This window comes from Chaetodon trifascialis, chromosome 1 (genome assembly GCF_039877785.1).
Source record: "Chaetodon trifascialis isolate fChaTrf1 chromosome 1, fChaTrf1.hap1, whole genome shotgun sequence".
NCBI lineage: Eukaryota > Metazoa > Chordata > Actinopteri > Chaetodontiformes > Chaetodontidae > Chaetodon > Chaetodon trifascialis.
This window is the reverse complement of record NC_092056.1, coordinates 1,736,478-1,762,459: the sequence shown is the minus strand read 5'-3', so window position 1 is coordinate 1,762,459 and position 25,982 is coordinate 1,736,478. Positions and strand designations below refer to the sequence as shown.

The 25,982-nt window shown below is 47.9% G+C and overlaps 1 protein-coding gene across 1 annotated transcript in view; it reads left to right on the top strand.

The window, feature by feature from the left end:
• The window catches only part of LOC139350189 (multiple epidermal growth factor-like domains protein 11), a 75,164-nt gene extending 49,785 nt beyond the window's left edge, over positions 1-25,379 (top strand). The window contains exons 10-24 of the mRNA XM_070991440.1: positions 1,946-2,066; positions 5,376-5,539; positions 5,626-5,728; positions 9,683-9,829; positions 11,704-11,838; positions 17,522-17,650; positions 18,087-18,215; positions 19,363-19,491; positions 20,135-20,263; positions 20,918-21,151; positions 22,047-22,198; positions 23,042-23,111; positions 23,667-23,720; positions 24,787-25,011; positions 25,092-25,379. Of these exons, the coding sequence (XP_070847541.1) occupies positions 1,946-2,066; positions 5,376-5,539; positions 5,626-5,728; positions 9,683-9,829; positions 11,704-11,838; positions 17,522-17,650; positions 18,087-18,215; positions 19,363-19,491; positions 20,135-20,263; positions 20,918-21,151; positions 22,047-22,198; positions 23,042-23,111; positions 23,667-23,720; positions 24,787-25,011; positions 25,092-25,276 (2,106 nt within the window). The 3' untranslated portion in view covers positions 25,277-25,379. The remainder of the gene's footprint in view (positions 1-1,945; positions 2,067-5,375; positions 5,540-5,625; positions 5,729-9,682; positions 9,830-11,703; positions 11,839-17,521; positions 17,651-18,086; positions 18,216-19,362; positions 19,492-20,134; positions 20,264-20,917; positions 21,152-22,046; positions 22,199-23,041; positions 23,112-23,666; positions 23,721-24,786; positions 25,012-25,091) is intronic.
• Positions 25,380-25,982: the final 603 nt, after the last annotated feature.

The following is a 25,982-nucleotide window of genomic DNA, read 5'->3' as shown; positions in this document are numbered from 1 at the left end:
TCTGACAGACCTCAGCAGCTGTTTGTTTTCTCATGTCAGAGGCAGAGGACGAGGTCTTCAAGCATCCACCGGACCTGGTCTGAGGGTCTCACGGGGGCTCCGTCCCCTCAGCTGCTGGAGCAAAATGATTGGCCGAGACACTCGTCTGTCACCTGGCAGCAGCAGCAGCAGCATCACCTGCTGGGAGGTCGTCATGTGGCAGCGGCCTCCTCTTCCTCCTCCTCTTCCTCCTCGATAAATGTAGAACTGCTAACCGTTTTCACTTCATTTGTGCTTTTGATTTGGACTCTTTCTGTCTTGATGATTTGCTGCTTGACCCCTGACCCCATGTGGATGGAAGGGTCCATTTGAAGGCATGGGGGGTGACGACGGGCACCTGCCTTACAGTATGGGACTGTGTGACCTTCAGTCGGACGATCTGTTCCAGCGTCTTGTTTCCAGGCCTCGTGTCGCCTTAACGAGGAAAACCGCCATCGTGCTCTCGTGACCTTTGTCTAACCAGGCCGGTGTAGAAGCACAGCCCCACACACACCTTCACACCTGGAAGTGTGTTTTCCCATTAATATCCGGAAGGTGTGAGAGGGTCATTAACCTAATAATGCTCCTCCAGTCTGAGGAAGAGCGTGTAATTAACGGGATTTTCCTCTCTGAATACAGTTTAAAGGAGAAAAGTGCCAGTTTATTTCTTAATTGTAAAGAGACGAAGAGGAGCAGCAGGCTGATGAAGCTCCACGCGCCCTCTTTGAGCTCAAAATTGCATGATAAATATCAGGATCCATCGATCTGCACGGATTTATTATTCCAGAGGTCACTCGTTAGAACTCCTGCCTCCTCGGGGAAATTCGGATGATTTCCCTTATTGGACCACGCGCTTTATTTATTAACAAAGTTTTTTTTAAAAAGTCCTTCATTCACCAACTTTTAATAAGGCCTCGCTCGTCTCCTGTCTCGGCACATTCGGCCGGCTTTGTGAATATTAGATTAATAGCGATTTAGCAGCAGCAGGTTGGAAGCAGCAGCTTTAATTAGCACAGTTTATATGTTGAAGGTCCTGATCAATGCGACAGCGCGCTGGAGGTTCGGGGTGTGTGCGGCCCGCTCTCGCAGCATGCTAACAGCGCCCGATGAGGTTAGACATCCTGCTAATGCCAAGACGTCCTTCTAGCCGCTCTGACCATGTCCTCTGTTGATTGGACAGGCACAGACATCATGTTTCTCTGCAGGGACATCAGTGATGATCGCCTCTCCTCCATAATGCATGCGCTTGTTTGCTGCATCTCCAGCTTCGAGTTTAATGGAGCTTATAAAGACTTTAAAGGTGAACCCTGAGTGGTACCCTCTCTCGCTGGAGCTGAGCAGCAGGAGGGGGAGACGGCGAGCGCTCGCCATCAGTCGGCTCCAAACGTGCAGTCAGTCGGTGTCAGCATTCGTCCGCCTGCAGCGATGCAGCTCATGAAGAAGAACCACCTCCTTCAGACCGCTGTCGAGCTGGTCAGCACGGCCTGACCGATACTGGATTTTTGAGGCCAGTGCTGATACTGATATTTAACTATGTATCAGCCAGTGGTGATGTGGATCCCTCAGAGTTATATTTGTATTTATTTATTTATTTATGACCAGGATTCACGCTGAGCAGGAGGTTTTGTGGATGTGAAATCGCCTGGTGCTCTCTGGTGGTGAAATGTCGTGTCTCCAAAAAGCTAATATCAGCTGAAATATCGACCTGGCTCTGATGTGAAATATCGGCCATGTACTCTGTGGTATGAAGACGTGTAAAACAAAGAGAATGAAATGTGCAAAATTTGGATGAAATGTTCATTTGAAAGCATTTTTTCTTGTTTTAAGGTATAAACTCTGAATGTTTTGATGTGTCATGCTTGTAAACTAAGTTACAGTTGTTCTGTGCCAACGTTTGATTCTGTCCCGCTCCGTCCTTTGTGTCCAGGGGGACGACTGCTCCATCAGCTGTCCTGCAGGCCTCTACGGGACCAACTGCACCTCGTCGTGCTCCTGCCACAACGAGATCTCCTGCTTTCACGTCGACGGCGCCTGTATCTGCAGAGAAGGTTCGTTCAGCTCTTTATGACCGTCAGCGTATTTGAGGAGGAGTTAGATCCAATCAGAGGGACGTGGGTTAAGACCTGGTCAAACCTGGTCAAACCTGGACATGTGTTAGCGTCTGAGCGTCCCAGCAGCTCTTCAGAGGTGAACCATGCCCCAGATGAGAAATGAAAGTGGGAGTATTCAGATCCATTCATTCGATGAAACTAGCAATAAAATGATGGAAAAACACTCCATTACAGGTACGAGCTCATTGTCAGGTGACAAAAACGCAGTGATTCATATTTTCAGGTGATTTGGCACTAATGAAAGCAGAACTATGAATATTCCACATCCCTCCAGTAGCTCCGCCTACACCTGACTCTCTGGTCCTCTAAAGGAAGCGTGAGAGGTTCAGAGGCGGAGCCAGCTTCACCTGCCAAACACAATAAGTGGGACAAAGTTGTGTGAAATCAAAACACTCGGCTGAAGTACAAGTACCTCAAATTGTACTTGAGTAAATCTGCGTTATTTCTTTCCAGCGCTGATTTCTAACCTAAAATCCTAACCCTGAAAAACATGAGAAAGGTGTGCTGAGGAGGCAGCTGTGGCTCAGGAGGTAGTGCAGTCGTCCACCTATCAGAAGGTCGGTGGTTCGATTCCTGGCCTCGGCAGTCCACATGCTGAAGTATCCTCCGGCGAGATACTGAACCCCAAAACCGCCCCCGATGCTGCGGCATCAGATGGTTACCTGCGCTGCTGCTCTGCGATGGAGGAGCCTGTTTCCATACAGCCAATCAAATCTTTGCATGAATCAGTAACATCAGTGTCCAATCAAACGCAGACGCCACACCAAGTCTGCACAACAGCCCACATCAGCTCTCCCGCTGAAGGCGTTTTGTCCTTCGCTTTAAGTCTCTGAACGAGCTACAAAACAAACGTCCACCAGGAGGCGCTGCCGCTAACCTGTTAGCTGCAGAGCTAGCTCGCTGCTCAGCTGCAGCTGTGTGTAAACACACCATCACATGGAAGTAAATAAGCAAACTTTCAGAACAAGAGCTGACGGACGTAGAGACACAAATCATAGAAATGGAACATAAAACCTCTGGAGCAGAAACATGAAAGTGTTTGGAGGCCACATGTCTGACGATGGCTGCTCGCCGTGTCTTTCCCCGTTTCACTGTATTCGAGTGCGGCTCCCAGAGATGGTCGATTTCAGCTGTCGCAGCGCTTTGCTGACGCTTCCTGTGCTTCTTTTCACCGAGTGGGAGGTGTCGTCGCCGTCGGCGTGTTGGAAGCTGACGTTAGCATCTTTAACTGCTGCTGTTATCGACTGGCCAATCAACTTCCAGCAATCGTGTGAATTGTGAAAAATCACAGCGTTCAGGCAGAAAACAGGCCTCTCCTCCCTTTGATTGGCTGTTCCCTGAGAGCCCGTTGACACTCCCCCTCTGCTGCAGGTGGAGGTGTCTGTGCTGCTTAAGTGGATGCATTTCAGCTTGTTTTACTCTTTAATTCTTTCCTTTCGAGCTTGAACATTTACAGCCAACACGTTGGATCGAAGCCTCCGCTTCACGTGGAAACGTCTAACAGCGATATAAGCGTCTTTGATCGATTTGTTTTCCACTAAGAAATCTCCACCGAGCAGGAAAAGTGTTCGTTTGGTGTGTACAGAGTTGAAGCGCCGTTTCACGGCGTTTGCTGTGTCTGCTGCAGAGGCTCTGGGCTGAAATTGGGGTTTTAACCATTTTCCAATCAGCGGTCAGACACATCTCTGAGCTCTGAAAACTCCTTTTAGCCTCCTCTCTGCCGCCTCCTTTCACCTCCTTCGCTCTGTTCTTCTCCTCTGTTACTCTTCTTCTCGGCTCGTTGATTGAGGGGAACGTCATCAGCAGCTGTTTTGATCATTATTAACGATCCGAGCGTGAGGATTTCCTGCTTTTCTTTGTCACGACTCAAAAAAAAAGAAAATCTTTGGGGTTTTGTACTGATGACATTTTTTAGACCAGCTGAATAATCGACAGCAGTCAGAAAAGATGTGCAGATCGATCAATAACAGATCTAATCGTCAGTGCGTGTGAGGTGATTTTTGCTGGTTTTAATTCATTTTTTTAAACTTTTGATGCACTTTTCTCTCCCGACCATCCAGAAGCATAAGAGCAGCGACCTTAACGATGTGCAGAACTTTCTCTTGTCTCACATTTTGTTTTCCACTTCACTTCCTTAATATCTCTCAATATCAGCATCTTTAAATATTAATGCGCCGCTGAGCCTCGTGGGTAATTAAAGCGGAGAGACATCTGAGGCAGAGCGGCGAGCTTCGGCTGGCGCGAGTGGGCGTCTGTCGTCACCCCGCAGACCTTTGTTTCCTCTTTCTTTTCGTGTCAGACGTGTGCTCCTCTGACCTCAAACCTCTGATAATCTGTGCCGTTCGGTAAACGATGAGGAGTCAAACTTTCGTCCCCTAAAGAGGTGTCATGGCGTCCAGCTGCTTCTGCGTATCAGGAGGATGTCTGACGGATTTATGAGATGATGCATCGACGCAAACTTTCCATCCTCAGGATTAAAAACTAAAGACATGAGATCCTTACTGTAAAAGACACGTTTAAAAACATGGAAGTCACTGCTGAGAGACGCCTCCAGCTGCATCATGGGAGCACTTTTCATGCTTTCATTAGATGGCTGACAGGAAACGAGAGCTCCCCACATGTTCACCACCAGACACTGAAACTCAGAGCAAAGGAGACGTACTCAAAGCTGGACGACCACGAAATGACAGAAATGTGCTTCAAGTGTTTTCAGCTGGAATAACTGAAGCCGAACAGCTGAACTGCTCCAAAAACAGCATTCATGAGTTTTTACACATCATATATGAGAAGTCACTGCTGACTTCAGGCCAGTTATGGTGCTTAGACGGGAATCATTAGGCCTGAACAGGCTACAGGTGGACTTGGATCATATTTCTCTTGTTAGTTCTGTTGATAATTTAATATATTCACCTCATTAATCGCTGATATCTGAAGTCACAGCTTTACTGAGGAGAAACAAACCTGAACAGGAAACTGAGGAAGACTCACCTCCTGCTTCAGCTTCTCACTCAAGCTGTGATTTTCTTCACAAATACACATTATTAATAACGCTTCAGGGTTTCAGTTTGACCCTGAAATGAAGAAGCTGAGATCACCGGGTGGTCGTGGTCATGAGCTGAAAATAATGATGTGAAAAGATGGAATTTTGCCTTATTTTTGCTGAATCTTTCCATCCCAGAGCAGCTTCACAGGCTTAAACTCAGTGAGTGTTTGACCGTGTCGTCCCTGTGCCACGTCTCCGTCCAGGCTGGCAGGGCGTAGACTGCTCCATCCCCTGCTCCAGCGGCTCCTGGGGGCTGAGCTGCAATCAGACGTGTCAGTGTGCCAACGGCGCCGCCTGCGACCCCATCAACGGGACCTGCACCTGCTCGCCGGGCTGGAGGGACGAATACTGCGACGAGCCGTGCGCCGTGAGTGCCGCCGGCGCCGTTAGCTCTCATCCGGTCCGAGCTTGTCGCGCGCTGTTTGTGTTGAGGTGTTTGTGTTTGTGTCGCAGGAGGGATCCTACGGGCTGGACTGCAGAGAGAGGTGCGACTGCCTCAACGCTGACGGCTGCGATCCGGTGACCGGCGTCTGTCGCTGCGCGGCAGGTTGGACAGGTGAGTCACCTGCTCCGCTTTCTTTGGATGTTCAGGCTTCTGGGAATGCAAACATTTGCATTGACAAGGTTTCTTTTTCAGGCCAGGTGAGGAAGTAACCTGCTGCATCTCTCAGAGTCAGAGCGAATGATCACATTAGATAAACTGGAGATGATAAGCGACGCGACCTCAGTATTGATCGTAGCTGACGTTAATGAGATATTCCATCTATCCTCGAGCGAATGATCTGCTCCATGTTCATCAAAAACACTCCAGAATCAGTTCAGTATCGCCGCCGGGGAGGATTTCCCATCAGTCTGGCCTTTGGAGGACAGTCCTTCATGATGCACATCCAGCTCCTGAGTGGAGGGTTTAGAGTTCAGGTGAGGCAGGTACGGAAAACACCAGAACAGAGAGAGGGAAGCAGTCCGAGGCCGGGCCGAGAGGGAGGCGGCGCTGCCAACGCCGTGACAACAAATCGATATGACACAAGAAATTCCAGCCTGTAATTCTGAACCTGACGGAGATTCAGGCTCGGATGAGTCCGACAGCTCGGCGCTCGTCAATAATTCAGCTCCACAAGAGTTCCCGGCGGAGGCGGCGCTCGGCTTCGCTGGCGGACTCTCGTGTCTGTTTCAGTAAATCATCCTCAGCCATGACGCCTCTCTGTTCAAACCTTTGTTTGCTTCAATGATCGTCGCGTTCGAGCTGCAGCTTCGCTGGTTTTAGCTGCTGATCGTTGATCGGCGGAGGCGCGGTCAGCACCGATCGATACGAGCGCTCATGAATATGGAGAGGGCGTTTTAATTGAACTGCCGAAGGGAGAACCAGGAACGAATCGACACTGAGGGGAACTTCAATGTATCAATGAATATTTAGATCAAAAGTTCAGAGAAATGAGTGAGTCTGAAGGAGTTTTGTTGATTAAAGCTCAGAGCGAAAGAAGAAAAACATTTGACAGCAAGTCCAGTTTGATACGATACGACCCTGATTCATCAATAATCCACAACCAGTCATCAATACTGACAGCAGCTTCCTGAAGTGTCTCTGAGTCCATCATGTGTTCACAAAGTGGTGAACTCGCTCCATCCTTTCATAGCCAATCATGGTCCTCTCACCTGTTTACCTGTGGAATGATCCAAACAGGTGTTTTTGGAGCGTTCCACATCTTTCAGTCTGCGAAACGTGTCGCTGCATCAGATATTTACAGAAATCAGTGAAGCTGATTGGCAGATATGTTGACTTTGAGCTGATTTCAGGATAGTTTGTGTCAGATGATGATGATCACATTCTGTTTGATTGATGTTTCACACAGCGTCCAAACTGTTCTGGAATCAGGGTTGAAGGTTTAGCAGACGTCAGAACGCTGCGCAGCCGTTTTGAGATGAGCATTTTCTAATCTTAACACCACGTGTGCAGAGTTAGTGATACGAGAGCGTAAGAACAAAAGGAAATACTGGATGAAAGTCGAACTGTGACGTTAGAAAAGTCAGTTTGGCAGCTGGAAAGTGAACAGACAGAGTTCAGGATGTCTGTGGATGATCATGTGACGATCCTCGTCTCTCCCTCTGTCAGCAGCTCGTTTCCCTCTGGAGAATTGCATTGTGGGAAGGCGGCACCCTCCATCTCCACACTCAGAATCCACGAGGATTCGTGTGTGCACTGACACGTTTGAGCGTGCTGAAGTATTAGTGCGCAGCAGTAAAACTGGGACACGTTCATGAGGAGGAATCAGCTGTTGAAACAGCGGCTCAATGTTCCAACTGCAGTTACTTTAAGTGTTTTCCTTCATTTCATCATCTTTTCTGCTGAACTGAACGCCGTCAGAAGATTTAACATTATTTGCATCAAACCAGGTTTTTTGTTTTTCTTTCCACGCCGCCGCCCGGGAAGCGAACGCCAGGTGTTTGCTTTCCAAACTTCAGTGCAGAGCCGACCTCCTCCAGCTCCTCGTCCTCTCGCTCCCTCCCTTTGTTTTAACTCCGCGGCCTAACGAATGGAGCCTTCTCCCACTCTGTGGCTCAGAGGTAGTTGATTAATTGAGTTATAATGGCTGCCGGGGCCCCACTCTCGTATTCTCTCATATTCTGTCAAAGGAAGTTTCTAATGAGCTGCAGATACGGCGGGCAGCAGACAGTGTGGGGGGGTGTACTGTACTTGCACATAGACTATTCTCCCTCCGTCCCTCCGTCCCTCCGTCCCTCCGTCCCTCCATCCCTCCGTCCCTCCGTCCGTCTGTCTGTTTCTATATTTGGACGAGGTGGAAAGCGTCTTCCTGCGTGTAGCTGAGCATTAACGTATCACGAGTCTCTCGGGCGCCGCGGTCTCCAGACCGTCCCCCGTGAGCCGCGAGGCCTCTGATCCGCTCTGCAAACCAGCTTGAGCGGAGACAGACTGCTGCCTCGTAGGACACACACACACACACACACACACACACACACACATGCAAGACTGATGAAAGAGGGAGACACTTCAGAAAATGATTAAAGGGCAAAAAGTCTCTGGCAGAATTTGGGGAATTTAGCTTTTAGCCTAAAATATTTGCTCATTGGAGCTGACGTGAAAACTGATTCTCTGCTTTACTTGGCGTGTTTTTGAATCTTAACGTCAGCGATGAGTCGGTTCAAACATGTCAAATGTCTCCTTCAGGACAGATCCGGGATCAGATTTAAGGGATCCTGAGCCAAAACTTCAACAACATGGCCGCTGTTTCACTTTTCATCCTCAGATCTTTATGATTTATCAACAAACAATATCATTACAAGATTTGTGAGTCTGCAGCCGCCGTGCTTTGAGCCAAATGCTAATGTTAGCATGCTAACGTGCTAACAGTGACTAATACGCTGATGTTAAGCAGGTGATGTTTACCATGTGGACCAGTAGCCAAGCTGCTAGCATGGCTCTGTCGATGCTTTTAAGACATGACACAAATTTCTTGAATTTCTTTTTGTTGTATTTTAAAAAGACTTTAATTTGCTACCACATCATGTTAGCTTTAGCGCTTTAGCGCTAGTGAGCTGTAAAATGTGTAGTTACCCAAAAATAATAAAACACCAACACCCTCCTTCAGAGCTGCTATCCGGTCGAGATTTTATGAATCGATGAGTCAGTGAATTTGTCTTTTCTCAAAGGTTTGTTGGTTGACTTCCTGTCAGGAAGGTTTTGTTCTTACTGTCAACAAATCCCACGGAAACACCAAATCTAACAGTGAGTTCGTCTGACTTCCTGTCTGTGGCTCTCAGCTCAAAGCTCATTGGTTCCCGCTCAGACAAACCTTTAAAAGCACCTCACAAACATTTAGTTTCTGCTTTTAAAGCTTCAGTCGTTTCCTCAAACAGTTTTTATCAGACCAACAGGAGGGTATGGAGCATTTGTTGGGACTATTTTCAGCGGCGAATGAATCCACATTTGCTGCTGCAGTGTGTGTGTTTGTGTGTGTGTGTGTGTGTGTGTGTGTGTGTGTGTGTGTGTGTATTTTCACGGTGATGACCAGTGAGGCTCACTGATGCGTTTCAATGGATCAGCTGTGACACACACACACACACACACACACAGACACACACACACAGTTTGTTACCTCTTTTCATGGGATTCGTCGACACAGACAGCCTGCAGAGCGTCAGCAGCCGTAGCCTTTAGCAGGGAGACGACTCCTGTGTCTCTGATCTGTCCCGTCCCTCCTCTCGATGCGTCTCCTCCAGTCTGGGCTCCCCTGGCAGCTCGGTGTCAGAGCAGGAGCTTAAAGCGTCTTTTGCTAATGTTCCCTCTCTCGCCCTTTTTACGTCATTCTGCCTTTTTTAGTTTCAGTGACACGTCTGAGAGTTTGCGAGCCGCGTTTGAGAAGTCGGTTTGACTTTAAGAGCTGGGGGCTGAGAACAAAGCCTCTCGGTTTAGCATAGACTAAGAGTGTGTGTGTGTGTGTGTGTGTGTGTGTGTGTGTGTGTGTGTGTGTGTGTGTGTGTGTTTTCTGTGCAGGTGTCCATTGTGACAGTGTGTGTGAGGAAGGACGCTGGGGACCCAACTGCTCCTACAGCTGCACCTGCGAGAACGGAGGCTCCTGCTCCCCAGAGGACGGCACCTGTGTGTGCGCTCCCGGCTACCGCGGCACCAACTGCAGACGGAGTAAAGAAACCTACGCACACACACACACACACACACACACGCACACACACACGCACACACACACACACACGCTGCACTCGTGCCATCATGGCTGCAGCGATGGAGGAAGAGCTCGTGGTAGCAGCCGCATGTTGATGAACAACGAAAATCCCTGAATGATGATTTTCTGCTGTCAGATCAGTCGGGATCACGAGCTTCTTCACAGGTGGAGAAAAACTCTTAAATAATGTCGACATGCTGCAGCGTAACGTGTCTCTGGGCTGAAACAAGGACCCAGAGTTTGTTCAGTTAGGACGCGCGCTGGTGGCCACACAGGGACCGAAAGCCTGCGTGTGATTAGATAAAAGTGCAGGAAGCTGGTTTTCCTCATGACGGCGTGTGATTGGCCGTGTTTTCCACAGTGAACCTGTGCATCCAACGCCCTGTGGAGCTTTCTTACAAACACAGTTTTGTTTGCGCTCTCTCAGAGCTCATTGTGCAGATCCTCGGGGTAGAAAAATTAATTTCCTCCCGCATGTTTGCAAAAGTCCTTTTTCATAAAAGGTTGAAACCTGATTTGTTTCCGTCCGTGTTTACCTGTTTGCATCTTTATTCCTGCTTCGTGCACCTCGGCGCCACCTGTAGGTCAGCGGAACAGCGTGAAGTTTTGGAGTCAGGCGTCTGTGTGTGCAGCAGCTTTCCAGCATCACGCCAAACGTTTCAGACACCAGGTGACAAATTTCCCCTCGGAGACGCTCTGCTCCACTAAAACAAGGACCTACCCATAAAGCATTGCTCCGTAGTGCTGAAGTGGTCAGAATCTCAGCTCACGTGAATCCACTGAGGACTCATGCTTGTGAATCAGGACCTTCAGTGTTTGCAGGAAGCAGCCGGTGAAGTGAAGGAAGCTGCAGCTGTTAATCGAACGTCTCATATATTATTCAGCTCATCTCATTTTCAGGTTGTAGATACACACCGAGGACATTGATTAGGCCGCTACGAAAAGCTGTTTCTTCCCTCTCAGCAAACTGGAGGTGATTGAGTCGTGCTTATTGTAGCAAATGTTGAAAGATAAAGCTAATAACGCTCGATGAGCCCGTTGATATCGACCAGCGTGTGAGCAGCACTGAAGGCAGCTGCGCGCTTCGTTTCTCACCTGCGTTTTATTCAGATTTTTAAAGTTTGAAAGAGTTTTGATGGACTGTTACGGAGGAATTCGATGTTTCCGGAGCCGCCGTGTTTTCACCGTGTTTCTTTAAAATGTGATTGAAGGAGAGAACTGTCAATCACCTGCTGCACCGTCTGCTTGACATGAAGTCTGAGGCTGCGTCTCGATGTCGTCTGCAGGGTAACACACACCAGCTCTGCTCGGCTTCCCCCTCCATCAGGGTGATAAATTTAACGGGTCTCGGTTCACAGTTTAGGTAATTATCTTAATTAGGAAAATCCTGTATAGCACGAGAGAGGCGGGAGGCCAGCCTGCACCGGCTTGTCTCACCACTTAGAGTCACATCAATTAAAGCAAATTAAAGGCTTTGGAAGACGTATGAGGGAGGATCTGTGGTGGAAGCAAAACAAAGGCAGTGCAGCCAACAGGTTGACCCGGAGAGGAGGCGGCGGCCGGGGAGGCACGTCCAGGGACACACTTCTGCACACACACACAATTATGTAGGTGTGGTGGACGCAGGCGACATTAAGCTTTCATATACATCATACAGAGTTTGAAGAACGCAGCTTAAATTGGGACTGAGTGGACCGTGAAATCCATTATTAAAATGATCAAAAAACTAATCAGAGGACTAATCAGAAAGTTCCCCGTAGACCTGGAATGGACTTAACACACACACACACACACACACACACTCTCCTTCTAACAGCGTGTGTGCTCTCTGCAGCGTGTTCGCCTGGTTTCTACGGCCATCGCTGCAGCCAGTCGTGCCCTCAGTGCATCCACAGCGACGGGGCGTGCCACCACATCACCGGCCATTGTGAATGTCTCTCCGGCTTCTTCGGCTCGCTCTGTAATCAAGGTCAGCTTCAGTTTGTCTTTTCCTTCGTTCCCTGAAGGCCCCGCTGTGTTTGCTTTAAGGTTGTTGCATCCCCGCAGTCAGAAACAGAGACTTTCGTGCTCTTCATCCAGAGAAAGTCTGGACAGAATAACGGGTCATTCCACGAGGAGGACTCAGCCTCTTTAAACAATCCCTCCACTGCACCCGTCATGCAGTATTTATACGTACTGTGAAAACCTGCAGCTTTACAGTTTTCAAAGTGAGAGGGAAAGTTTCTGCACTCAAACCAACCAAAGTTCCCGTTCAGACCAAGTTTTCCACTGATGTTTCACAGGTTTAAGTCTGCTGGACCTCGAGTGTCTCCAGGATTTTCATTTACAGGAAGTAAACGTCTGTCAGGTCACGATCTATCACCCAGTGAGGAAACACAAAGGTCATTGAGCCTAAGTATTGCAGTATTATGACCTGATTCTCAGAAAAAAGGATTAAGTTAGTGTTAATGCAAACAGAACATTTCCTGCTGCTGCAGTGTCACATTAAAAGCATTTAATAGGTTGACTTTTATTATGAAGTAGTCACAGGAAATGCATTGTTTGTCAGTGAGCTTTATGCTGACTGTCATCGTTCATCATGAATGCGTCACTTTGTGCATTTTTTAGCGGCAGATTAGTTGAAGTATTACAGGAAGTAATGGACCAATGAGGAGCCGCGGTGAGCTGATGGAGGCCTGCAGGCTGCACACCTCCACCTTCTGTGAGCAGCGTTAAATCAGATCACTGCTGCTCACAGGAGGAAGGAAAAGGCTCCTTATTCCTGCCTTTAATAAATCTGTGTTTGTCACACGGCGTCTCGCTCAGTGAGACGTGCAGCGAGCCGGCGTGATCTCGGTCTTCCATGTCGTCCACGCAGAGAGGACGCTGACTCTCCACTCGAAGCTGTCTCAGCCTTCAACCTCAGTTTTCTGACAGACAGCCAGGTGATTTAGCACCAGCACAGAAGAGTTTAGCCGCTGCATTCAGCCTCTTGACATCTTCAGTTACGCAGCCTTTCTGTTGTAAAACCTCTTATGAGCTGCACGTTAGCGCTGAAGCTCTGCACACTAAGCGAAGCCCTTGGACGTCTGCATCTCATTAAAAAATGGAGGAAGGAAAAACTTTAAACCTTGAGCTCATTCTGTGTCCCTTTTCACAACTCCTCCCTCTTCTTCTTTTTGTCTGAATACTCTTTTTGTCAGTTCCTCCTCTACATCATTATTTCAGTGTGGTTTTTCAATGTGGCTCCTCTGCAGGTTAAACAGGTGTTAATTCTCCGATGAAGGCAGTTGGTCCAAGGTTCGTTGCCAAGGCGAATTTTAAATAGAGACAGTGGAGGAGAGTGCTGTGAAATATTCATCATCATTAAACATGAAGACGGCCTTAGTTATGCCCTGTCCTACATTAGCCATTCTGCTGGCCACTGCAGAGCAGCCTTTGAGCAGGCCCATAGATAACTGGGCAGCCTTGATAAATCAGGCGTCCAGCACGGAGGCTTTTAACCGCCTGAAGAGCCGGTCACGCTCATCCCTGTTCCCTCCATGTTTGATGCCCCTTTGTACCAGCTAATGATGTTATTGACTGGCGAACCCTCAGAGGGTGTGTTGCATCGCAGAACAGAACAGCTCATTGTGTCAGTAAGAGCGAACCGTTAACTGAGACCAAATGCTTTTTTCCACCTCCAGTGGAAACTGTCCAAGGTTTAGGCAGCAGACACGTCCTCTGAGGGAGGATGCAGTGCTCTCTGAGCTTCACCTGCAAATCTCACCAAAACAAGGATCTCCTCTTTTCAAAGCCGAAAACATCGGCGCAGTCGCCTTCAGACGGCCGAACACGCCAGAACTCTTTAAACTTTAAACTCACCTTTGCAGCCGCAGACATCAATCGTTGGTGCCACGACGGCCGGAAATGTTAATCACATTCAGTCTGTGATCCGATTCCTCTGCGGCTCTTTGGTGGAAACTGTTTGGAAAAGAGCAGGAACTCACCAAAACATGCCTGGAAGGTGATTGGATGAACCGCCTGTCTGTCACCACCAATCACAGGCTAACGACGCAGCAGAAGAGCATCTTCTTTTGATGAAGACATGCTCTGCAGTTCATTCAAGGAGACTTGAACGGAAACTGACCAGTGTTGGTGTGATCGTTGCTCTTAAACTCTGTCCACACATGTGACATGATCGAGCCTGATCCAGGCCTTACTCATCATCTTCATCCTCATGATCATGTCACGGGTAAAGCCAGTAACCCGCCTTTAAAAAAGAAAGACAATGAGGAACAGAACCAGAAGCTGCACAGCAGCCTCACGTGTTTTAAGCTTCAGCTCAATGCTGAAGTGTGTTGCTAATGTTTAGCAGCTAACATCTAATGCGTTAGCACGTCTGTGTGCGGTCGTAGTGTTGAAATGCTGCAGTGTTTTAGCATCGAGCTCAAAGCTGGTGCTGGTGGTTTGAGAGGTGTCGTGAATCAAAGTCCATCGTCGTCAGGATTCATCCTCTGGAGAAGCTGAATGTTTGCATGAAACTTCTTTTCAGTCCCTCCAGTAGTTTTGCAGATGCTTCACTCTGGGCTGAACGACTGGATCGCTGCTGCTACTGCAGCTGAATAACGAATGAATGAAAGTGAACAGAAGGTCAGCGGGGAGCTAACGAGCCGTCCCTCTGCTGCTAATTATTCCTGCTAATCTCCTGTTACTCACACACGGTGTTTGCTTTGATCCAGACTTTACAGACACTGCTCAGACGCTGGTAACAGTTACATAAGTGGAGAGGTGGACTTCATTAAAGCATCCTAATGATCTTTATTAGACTCATATTCACAGTTAAGAATCCCTTCTGGGTTTTATTCTCTTAGTGAAACAATATGCTCGGCTGGCTAATAGTTATTATCCGCACAGACCTTTTAATGAACACAATACATTTCATGCAACAGGTGGAAGATGTTCTAAAATGCAAATCAGCGTAGAAGAGCAATGTAAAAATAATGAATCTCTACATAGCTCATGTATATATAATGTATTTATCTTACCAAGCAAACATTAGCATTAGGATGAAATGGCACACATTCATAAAAGTGAGTGTGGCTGTAATGTTTTACCAAGATTACTTTAAGCTCTCTTTATCTTTTATTGTGCGCTGTCCTGATTATGCAGCGCAAACAGTCGTTAAACACTTTAAAGTTTGCTATCATGAGGGAAGGTCAAGTTAAATGCCAGCTCATAATATTTCTAACTTTACACTTTGAGCTGTTTGAAATGTCGCACGATGGTTTTCTGCTGCACAGTAACACTGTGCAGCTTCTGTTTATCGAGTTTTACAAGATACTTTTAACTCGTTTAACTCAATGAACTCACAAATTTCAGTTAAAACCAAACGTTATATTGGTATATGAACGCCGTCGCAGCAGTGCGTCCTCTCGTGTTAATTGGGAATAATCAAAAAGCCCCAGAGCGCATTAATATATCATCAGGCTGTCTGACACTGCAGTGTCTGAGCCTCGGTGTTTTATCAGTGTGACTACATCCACTGAAACCTGAGCAGAAGAAGCAGAAATATTACATCCTTAAGCAGCAGCGTGTGCATTTCCCTAAAGTGATTAACCAGGAAAGAAACTTTGCTTCCTCCAGCTGGACGAGCAGAGACGCTCATCGCATCAGAAACAATCAGCTGAGAGGATTCATTTCAGGCTCTTTAATACGCAGCTTTGAAAGCTGCTGACAGGCTGAAGCTCAACAAAAGCTCACGTCTCGTCGAATGCAAGAAGAAGTGGAGCGACGATGATTGAAATGAGTCTTGTTGTGAGTGTCGTGTTGACCGAGAAGGTCAGCGAAGCTTCGTCTGAAAAGACACTTTTCAGACGACTTTTCGACTTCTTTCATCAAACCTGCGTTTTGTCTGTTTTATTCTTCTTAGAACAGCTTTCCATCAGCATTTCAGCGTCTCTTTGCTCGAGTCGAACACACTGTTGATACTGATACAGGTACGATTATGATGTTCTGCTTCAGAGTTACACATTTTCTGCAGCCTAAACTTCTTTTAATTACAGTTTTCAAAGAGAGAGAAAACAGAAACGCACACAAAAGAACATAAACACAAAGAAACGGCTAAAAAGAATAAATACTGCAACAGTCCACTCACATGTTAGTGTTACAGAGAGATGAATGTCATGGCAGACCAGGAGGTAATTATACTATGTCTGTAGTATAATGACTGCTGCTGCTTCTGTAAAGCTGGTTCACGGGTTCATTAACACACTGGTTGAACATTTGAGGTCTTACTTTTACATTTCTAAGCCTTAACTTCTCTGTCTGTCTGTCCGTCATTCAGCCGTTCATATGCTCCATATCCTCTGGATGAAATGACGTTCACGCTCTCCAGAGGTTGAATCCTGCTGACTTCGGTCATCCTCTCACTCTTTTGACTCATTTGTGTTGCAAAGTAAAATGTCCTGACAGCTGTTTGATGGTTCCTCTGAGCTTTGGTTCCGCTCAGGGTGAACTGTAGTGTTTGTGGGCTTTACAGCGCCATCATCAGGCTAATCTTCACTTCTTTGGTTTATGAGCAAATATGTGAAACTAATGACATGGACGTTAGCACGCTGACATGTAAACTTAGATGGAGAACATTATGTCTGCTGAAGTCAGACTGTGGACTCTTATTCAGCTACATACCCAGTTCTTTTCATCCTCATTCACTGTTTCATGAGCATTTGATTTAATCAAAATGATTCCACATCTAGAAGCATAGATTAGCAGAGCTGCGCATCAAGAACCTTGATGTCCACGTCACCGGGGGCCTGAGCTGGTCACTGCACACTGACTCAGTGTTTCACCTCAGACACCCTCAAATACTGAGGAACTTCTACTCTGCACCTTCGAGAACATCCGGACCGGGAACGTCGCCACCAGGTCCAGAATCAGCTCTGAACGGGACCGTAAGGCCCTGCAGTGCTCGCTCAGGTGAGCATACCAAAGGTGGTGCTCTATCCTGATCGTAACACCAGGCGCCGAGAGGATCATTAAGAATCCCAACCACCCGATAACGGTGCTCGAAGGACACACCAGACCAGCACCCAGAGGCTCAGGAAGACCTTCTAACCTCGGGCCACCAGCCGCCCTTTTCCTGACACATGCTCCGGCTTTGCTTGGCTCAGCACATCAGCCCAGCGCAGCACAGATCTGCATCTCCATCACAGCAGGACCACTCACCTGAAGGTGTCTCTTTAATCGATGACCTTTGAAACCTCTTTAGCGCTGTTCACCGTCACACCGTGCAACGGTTGTTAGCTTCGAGGCGCAGTAGAAACTGATGACGTATCTGCTCCGTCAATAACAATAAAGGCAACCACAGCAGAGGCTGAACCTCTCTGAATGCTAACGAAGCCATCTGACGTCACCGCGGTCCGCCTGCAGGCGGTCAGGCGCTTCGACCCGACTCCAGAGACTCGAGCGCCGGTTCATAGAACGAGAATGAAGCGCAGATTTACCAGCTGCAACATGAAAATCATGCATCAATAATTAGAAGTCAGTACTATATTATTCTGAAATAGGCCTTTCTGCATAATGAGTACTTTTGATGCTAAGAGTATTTGTACTCTGTGCTGTATAAGAGCAGTGCTAATAAGAAGTAACTGTACATGTTGTGTGTGTGCGTGTGTGTGTGTGCATCTCTGCAGTGTGTCCCAGTGGAAAGTTCGGCAAAGCCTGCGCTGAGACGTGTTTGTGCACCAACAACGGCACGTGTAACCCCATCGACGGCTCCTGTCAGTGCTACCCCGGGTGGATCGGCGACGACTGCTCCAAACGTGAGTCCCCCTCCACCTTTCACACACTCCTCTCCTTCGCTCACCGCCTCGATTCTGTGTTTCACAAAGACGAGACGGCTGAAATGAATTCCCTCAATGCTTATTCACTCGCTGCACTCGAGTCGACAGAGACAGCCGCGGAGAAAAAAAACTTAAAGGCAATTACTGCGTCGGCTGTGACATTAATTATCCATCGTACGCCGAGCGGAGCTCCACAATCACTCCATCACATGTGGAGCTAATGAAGGTGCAGACCGTCCTGACCACGTCCAGTCCTCAGGCTACTGACGTGTGTGTGTGTGTGTGTGTGTGTGTGTGTGTGTGTGTGTGTGTGTGTGTGTGTGTGTGTGTGTGTGTGTGTGTGTGTGTGTGTGTGTGTGTGTGTGTGTGTGTGTGTGTGTGTGTGTGTGTGTGTGTTATTGGTTGTTATTGGCAGCGTGTCCTCAGGGCTCGTGGGGTCCAGACTGCATCCACACATGTAACTGTCACAATGGAGCCCAGTGCAGCGCCACAGACGGAGAGTGTGACTGCAGCCCTGGATGGACGGGACTCTACTGTACTCAGCGTATGTCTCTCTCTCTCTCTCTCTCTCTCTCACACACACACACACACACAGTGATGAACTCTGGGCTGCAGGTCTCTGTCTTTGAATGTCTCACACCTATACTTCCATCTGGTGGCAAATAAAAAAAACTACACGCCTGAAGACGTTCATCCCTTCATCGCCTTTGAGTCCTTCCTTCCTTTCCTCCCTCCTCCTTTCACCACTCGTTTAATGCAGTAATCACGTAGCCTCACGCCTCTTCAAGTCGTGTTTTTGATTTGTCATCGTTAATGTCCTGAGCAGAAACGTTTGTCCAGGCCGAGGACACGTGTGGCGTTCAGGTTCACGTTCAAACAGACTTTTTCCAAACGAACCAAGAGGAGAGAACAGGAATCTGCACATCGCTGTGATTTATGTCTGCAGCCTTTTCAGGGTAAACGTGTAAAACATCCAGAAAAGAGAATTTGCAAATGCTTTTTGGACAAATATTTCATGTTCTTCCTCATCAGCTTCATTGGTTTCTGTAAATATCTGATGCGGCGACACGTTTCACAGACTGAAAGATGTGGAACGCTCCAGAAACACCTGTTTGGATCATTCCACAGGTAAACAGGCTGATTGGTGACAGGTGAGAGGATCGTGATTGGCTATGAAAGGGGCGTCCTGGAAAGGCTCAGTCGCTCACAGAGGATGGAGAGAGTTCATCACTCTGTGAACACATGAAGGATGAAGGAGATTCATAAATGAAAACTGCTTCCAGTGAACAGATTGATTATTGATGACTGATTCTGGTTTATTGGCGTCGAGTCCAGACCTCCCCGTCATCAGGGTTGTGTTGTTTGTCCTCGTGAGTCTCGTCTGTTGGATGTTTCCGTCTTTGTTTTCCTCCTGAGTGAACGTCGTCTTCCCTGATGAGTCAGCAGAACGGAAAAGCAGGAAGGACACTGACTCGTCCTCTCAGAAGTTGTTTAAATCTGCCTGAAATGCAAACTGGGTTCAATCTGCAGAGATGATCCACGCTGGTTCGGCTGTGACAGAGCAGATTAGCCGATGCCAGAAAAGCTGCTTCCAAACGCGCCTCCAGCCTCCAGCTTCGGATCATCTCTGGAGTTTGAAGAGAGAACAGCTGATGCTGAAGGTGTGAGGACTCGCTGCGTTTCGTCCTCAGGCTGTCCGACGGGTTTCTACGGCTCTCAGTGCGCCGAAGTGTGTCGCTGTCAGAACGGGGCGGACTGCGACCACATCAGCGGACAGTGCTCCTGCAGGACGGGCTTCATCGGACAGAGCTGCGAGCTCAGTGAGTGTGTGTGTGCGCAGCATGCAGGGTGAAAGGTCAACGGCTTGTTTGAGGCTTTCAGATGTTTTTTTATTCTTCAGTGACAAAATAACGACGACATGATGCTGTTTATTACGTCATATTTCAGCATTAATGAAAATCTCCTCTCACATATTAAAATGAATTTCAGTGGAATAAAACGGGAGGAGATCAAATGACGTACTCTGAGAAGACTTTGCAGAACTGTTTGCAGTACTGTTTGCAGTACTGTGGTGTCCCTCCCTGTGGTGAACCATGTTCACAATAAGCAGCACTGCTTTTGATTTTTGACATCAATGCGATAAAATTCAATTTTCCAGACATTTTATTTGCTGGATGACTCAAAAACAGACGCCTGGTGATTTTATCAGCTGCTCTTCGCTGACTTTTCAAGAAAATGTGTATCATGATATACATTATGAGCACAAGATCAAATTACATGTAAAGAGATTTTATCCGTCACCCACAGACAGAAGAAACCCAGTGAAACCAGTACTGCAGATATTAAGAGCATGATGCAAAGCAGGAAGACAGTGTCACGTTTCCAACATCCAGGAGAAGTCAGTGTCATTGAAAGTGTTTCGTTGAAACCCAAATAATCTCCCACCTGTGCTCCTGCGTCCAGAGTGTCCCGCGGGGACGTTTGGTTACGGCTGCCAGCAGCTGTGCGAGTGCATGAACAACGCCACCTGCGACTACGTGACGGGAACCTGCTACTGCAGCATCGGCTTCAAAGGCATCCGCTGCGACCAGGGTAAGATAAGATCAGATAAGATAAGATAAGATCAGATAAGATAAGATCAGATCAGATGGAGGCACAGAGAGTCCCCTGATGGACGGACACGTCTGCAGCAGTTGCCCATTTTGTTGAACTGTGACAGGTGGAGTCATCGTTTGTAATAAGCTGATGAAGAATTAGTCCGTTCCGGCCAAACACACAGATTAATTACAGATTTAGAGGAATAATGTGTCACAAGTTCAAATCAACCAACACCGGTTTGATTAAGATATAAGTTTATTAACCCCCGCCGGGGAAATGATGCCGTTACAGACAGAAGCGACAGTAGCAGGAATGAAAAGGAGGCGCAGAGGAGAATAAAGATTTAAAATACAAAATAAAAATCAGCTGTGTAGATGCACATTCTTTACGAAAGGAGTATAAAAATAATATTGCTAATGGAAAATTGGTGAACTTGCACCTGGAAGATGTGGATGACTAACTGCTTTCGTTGTAAATGTAAATATATGTAACACAGGAGGCTCAGCGTGAAAGAAAAAGTCAGCGATAAGTGAAATGTGAGGACTTTTATTTTGAAAAGGACTGCTCGGTGCACTGAGACTCTGTCTGTCCGGCCGTCTGTCTGTCCGTCCATCCGTCTGTCCCCCCTGTCCTCCCGTCCCCCCTCAGCGGCTCTGATGATGGAGGAACTGAACCCCTACACCAAGATCAGCCCGGCTCTGGCGTCGGAGCGCCAGTCGGCCGGCGCCGTGCTGGGCATCGTCTTCCTGCTGCTGCTCATCATGGCCATGCTCAGCCTGGTGATCTGGTTCCGCTACCGGCAGAGAGAGAAAGGCCACCACGTGCCGAGCGTCACCTACACGCCGGCGCTGCACATCAACTCCACCGACTACTCGCTCTCAGGTAACACGCCGGCTTTTCTGCTCCTCCTGCCAGGTGCTCTTCTTCAGGTGTTTCTCTTCTTCAGGTGTTTCTCTTCTTCAGATGTTTCTCTTCTTCAGGTATTTTTCTTCTTCAGGTGTTTCTCTTCTTCAGGTGTTTTTCTTCTTCAGGTGTTTCTCTGCTTCAGGTGTTTTTCTTCTTCAGGTGTTTTTCTTCTTCAGGTGTTCTTCTTCAGGTGTTTTTCTTCTTCAGGTGTTTCTCTTCTTCAGGTGTTTCTCTTCTTCAGGTGTTTCTCTTCTTCAGGTATTTTTCTTCTTCAGGTGTTTCTCTTCTTCAGGTTCTTCTTCAGGTGTTTTTCTTCTTCAGGTGTTTCTCTTCTTCAGGTTCTTCTTCAGGTGTTTTTCTTCTTCAGGTGTTTCTCTTCTTCAGGTGCTTCTCTTCTTCAGGTGCTTCTCTTCTTCAGGTGCTTCTCTCTCTCTGGAACTGTTGTTTTCATGTTTATGTGTCGAAAAATTCTGAAGAAACATCTTGAAATATTTTGTTTTCTTGATCAACAGGCTCAAAAAGTTGTTTGCAGATGATGTCACATTGCTCTTTTATTGTGGCGTGAACTGCAGATGGAGGGCAGGAAGTGATTTTCTGCACACGTTTGTTCGGTTAATCCTCGGGACAATAGATCATCTGTCAGTCATGAGCGTCTGTGTCTCTTAACCGTCCTGAGCAGCAGGAAATGAAGGGCTGAAGCTCCCCCTCGTGGTTCCAGTTGCAGTTCCTTGTTTGTTTTGCAGCTTTGGACAACAGCGTCACTTCCAGCTTGTGTCAGGTGGTCAGGTGTGTGTGTGCGTGTGTGTGCGTGTGTGTGTATGACGGTGATGGTAGAGTTGTAAGTCGCTGTGCTGGTGTGTGCTGACAGCAGGGCTGCAGTGCACAGGCCTGCTGTCCTCTGCAGAGTCCTCCCCCAGTAACAGCTCTGCAGGCCGCTGCTTCTCCAACCCCAGCTACCGAACCCTGGGACCCTGCACCTACGCCGCCCACTACGCCAAGCCAGACAAGAGGAGCTCCGCCAAGGTGCGTTCAAGGCCTTCTTGACTTGTACTGGAGGGAAGCTGTCAACAGCTGGGGCTGCAGGATGCTGAGTATTCATGAGACGTTTCAGATTTCAGGATTTATTCTGTTCAAAGCGTTTAGATGTAAGCGTCAGTTTTGGGTTTTTTGGCCTCCTCCAGAGTCTCTGACGTCTCTGCCTCCAGCTGAATCCAGTGAGGTGAATTAATCTGCTTTCACAGGAAGAAACAGAAATCTTTTGGTGAAACAGCGCTTTAATATTTACTGTCCTCTCCAAGTTCGGATTTTTATTGTCAGCCACAGTTAAAGAAACTGTAAAATGTAACTTGACCTCTTACACAAGAAAGAGTAAATAAAACATTTGATAAACCCCGCCCCCAGACATCAGTTATCCAATCATAGCGATTGAACAGTGTGTTTGTCTTGTTAGCATGTCTGACCACATGCTAACGGCTAACACTGCTCCTAAAGCTAACGAACAAACTATTAACTACATCAGCTTGTGTGGTTATAAGTCATGTTTAAGAAAGAAGAAAACGTCAGCCCGCGATGCAGTTAGCTTTAGCTTTAGCTTTAGCTTTAGCGTAGTTAGCTTGCTAACTTGTGTTGAAATCTGCCCTGGCTGGAGATGAGAAGCTGCTTTAGTCCGTCTGACTCGTTGTTTCAAAGATTTTTGAAGTATTAAATCTGCTGCTGTTCTCATCAGAAACCACCACAGAGGAGCTGACACACATCTGCTCACACATCTGGACGAATCCTTTTTTCTTCTGCAGCATGCTGTTTTTTACAGAGGATTCTGTTTTCGTCACGACTCCATGCATTTTGTCGTCTCTCTCTTTTGTCCAGATGAAGACGAAGAAGCGACACAGGAACAGCGCTCCGGAGTGGGGGGCCTACTGTAACCTCGGTGAGCTCGGTCAGTCGCAGCTTCTCCCTCTCTCTGTTTTCATGCCTCTGAGCTGCAGACAGCCGCCATGTTTCCGCTTCTCCTCAGGGTGAAATCTCCAAAATGTTCAGATTTGGATCAAATATCTGCTTCAACTCAAGAATCAGCTGATGTCAGGGGTCAAAGGTCGCTGTGACTTCACACACGTTTTACCAAAACTCAAGAATTCAGTCGCTAATGATGTCAGAATGTCTCAGAGGAGTTTCAGGTGCTTTAACAGCGTGAAGAATCTGTTCGTTCGTTCTCTTCGTTCTGTTTGTTTGTTCTGTTTGTTCTGTTAGTTTGTTCTTTTCTTTCTGTTTGTTCTGTTTGTTTGTTCTGTTTGTTCTGTTTGTTCATTCTGTTTATTTGTTCTGTTTGTTCTGTTTTTTGGTTCGTTCGTTCTCTTCGTTCTGTTAGTTTTGTTTGTTCGTTCTGTTTGTTTTGTTCGTTCGTTCTGTTTGTTTTGTTCGTTCGTTCTGTTCGTTCTGTTTGTTCCGGTCGTTTCTACCTTTCAGGACCTTTCCTCTCTCTCTTCCCCTGCAGGCGTTTACTGCATCGACCGGCGTTACAGCTACCATGTGGAGCCGCGTTACAGAGGTACAGTGTCAGGTGGACTCAGCCTGTATGACCTCATCACCTCTGAGCCCTCAGCCAATCCTCTTGCTCGAACAGTTCCCTCAGCCAATGACTGCCTCTGTTGCATTTAAACCTCAGCTTGGTGTGTGGATGTGACTCGTGCTGCATGTATATTAAATATACATGTAATATATATATGGTGGAGTAGAAAGTGAAGTACTGATACGAGCAGAGTTCAGAGAGCTGAAGCTGATGTGACTCACCTGAGCTCAGGTATCCCAGCCGGAACCTGAACGCTCCGTCTTGAATGAGTGTAAACTGACCTGTTGACATGCACCAATCAGCTGCTTACAGGTGTGTTTGTGTCTCTGCAGGACGAACCCGAGTCCTCTCCTCTGTGTGTCCTCCTCCTGCTCTGCCCCGTCACTCCTGAACCTCACCTGGAGAACTTGTCCTTCACGATAGCTGAATGCTGGTTTTCCTGCGTGTTTCCTTCAGCTGCAGCTTCGCTCGCCGTCTGTTTGTCACCTGACTTGCTGCTGAACGTTGACGTTGATTTCTCTGACGTGTCTGTGAGAGGATCAGTCTGGTGAAAGTCTTCATTTTTCTTCTTCAGCCACAAACGCTCACTACAGCACTGAGTGTGGATTAATCCGCCCCTGAAAATAGTCCCCAGCAGATGCTGCTTCCTCCTGTTTGACTAAAAGCTACAGTGAGCAGCTGTTTTAGGGAATTACTGAACCTTAAAATGAAGCTGCTTATTTTTTAGACACTTTGAAAGATTTACGTCTTTAGTGGGAACCAATCAGGCTTCAGGGTGAGCGTCACACGGAGAGAAGAAGGAGAATGAAGACGAACGCCGGCCTCTTCGCCTCACAGCAGAGTGCTGAGGTCGTTCTTTCAGAGTCAGAGCTGATGCTGATGCTGATGGTGGTGACTGATAACCAGACGTCCTGTTCGTCACGTCGCAGGAGATGTTTCAGTTTGGGAAACTTTCAGCTTCGAGCCTCTTTGCTATTGATTCATGTTGCGCTCACCTGAGTGGCCAAGCGCACAGGTAACGGCGCCGCCTGTCTTTGTGTTTCAGACTACATGAAGGGCTCCTTGTCCAGCACCTGCTCCCTGAACAGCGAGAACCCGTACGCCACCATCAACGACCCGCCCGGTCTGTGCAAACACTCCGAGAGCAGCTACGTGGAGATGAAGTCGCCGGCTCGTCACGAACACGCCACGCACTGCTGCTCCCCCGCCATCATCACCACCACCACCACCACCGCCGCCACCACACCCGCCAAGAACGTCTACGACATGGGTACGCTGGAGGCCGGAGGGGGGGTTTATGTTTGCTTTCAGCCCCGTGTCAGACTAAACAAACTCCTCTTCCTCTTTCAGAACCGACCATCAGCATCGTGCAGGGCGCCGGCGGCCTCGTGGCGCCCAGCTACCCTCAGAACCCCTACGACCTGCCCAGGAACAGCCACATCCCGAGCCACTACGACCTGCTGCCCGTGCGCCCCAGCCCCTCCCACAGCCACAGCCCCCCCCTGCCCGGCAGCCCCACCAGCTCGCTGCTCTAGACCCCCAGCACCCGGACCGGACACTGGACCAGTGCTCCCAGTTCACCCACAGCCAGGAAACTGTGAACAAGGACAAAATGTGGAAAATCAGCTTTTTAATTTATTTTTTTCATGGGTGAGCGCAGACGGGCATTCAGAGGACACGTTTTCTGTGTGTGTGCGCGTGTGTGCGCGTGTGTGTTGCACTGCCGTTTGATATTTCATCACTGTATTATATCCAAACTGTGTTTTCGTGTCACTTCTTCATGTTAGTGTTGTTTTGTAAATTCGCCCTCATCCGAGTGTCAGCAGAGGGGGCACAGGTGTACGTATGCACACAGGTGTACCGTCTCCCAGTGCGCTGATCTGTCCTTTTGTTACGTCCCGGGTCAGAGGACGGACAGACGGCCGAGGACAAAAGAAAAAGTGACTCGTGTAAATTTGTCTTCAAACCAGAGTTATGCTGAAAAGTTGCCAAAGACGAGACGAGTCCCTGAACGTCACACCTGGATTCAGTGGATCTGCCACACCTGTACAGAGAGGACGCGTCGGAGGACATTATGGTCTGCAGCGCAAACAGACGGCTCTGGACAAAAGGTGCTCATCACTCTGATAAACTCCCACAAAGGGAAGAAGTCGCACACAGACGGCGGTCTGGGCTGTACAGCTCTGCTCTTTTTACACATGGTTTCTTATTTCCTGTATTTAAAGATCCTTCAGGATCCAC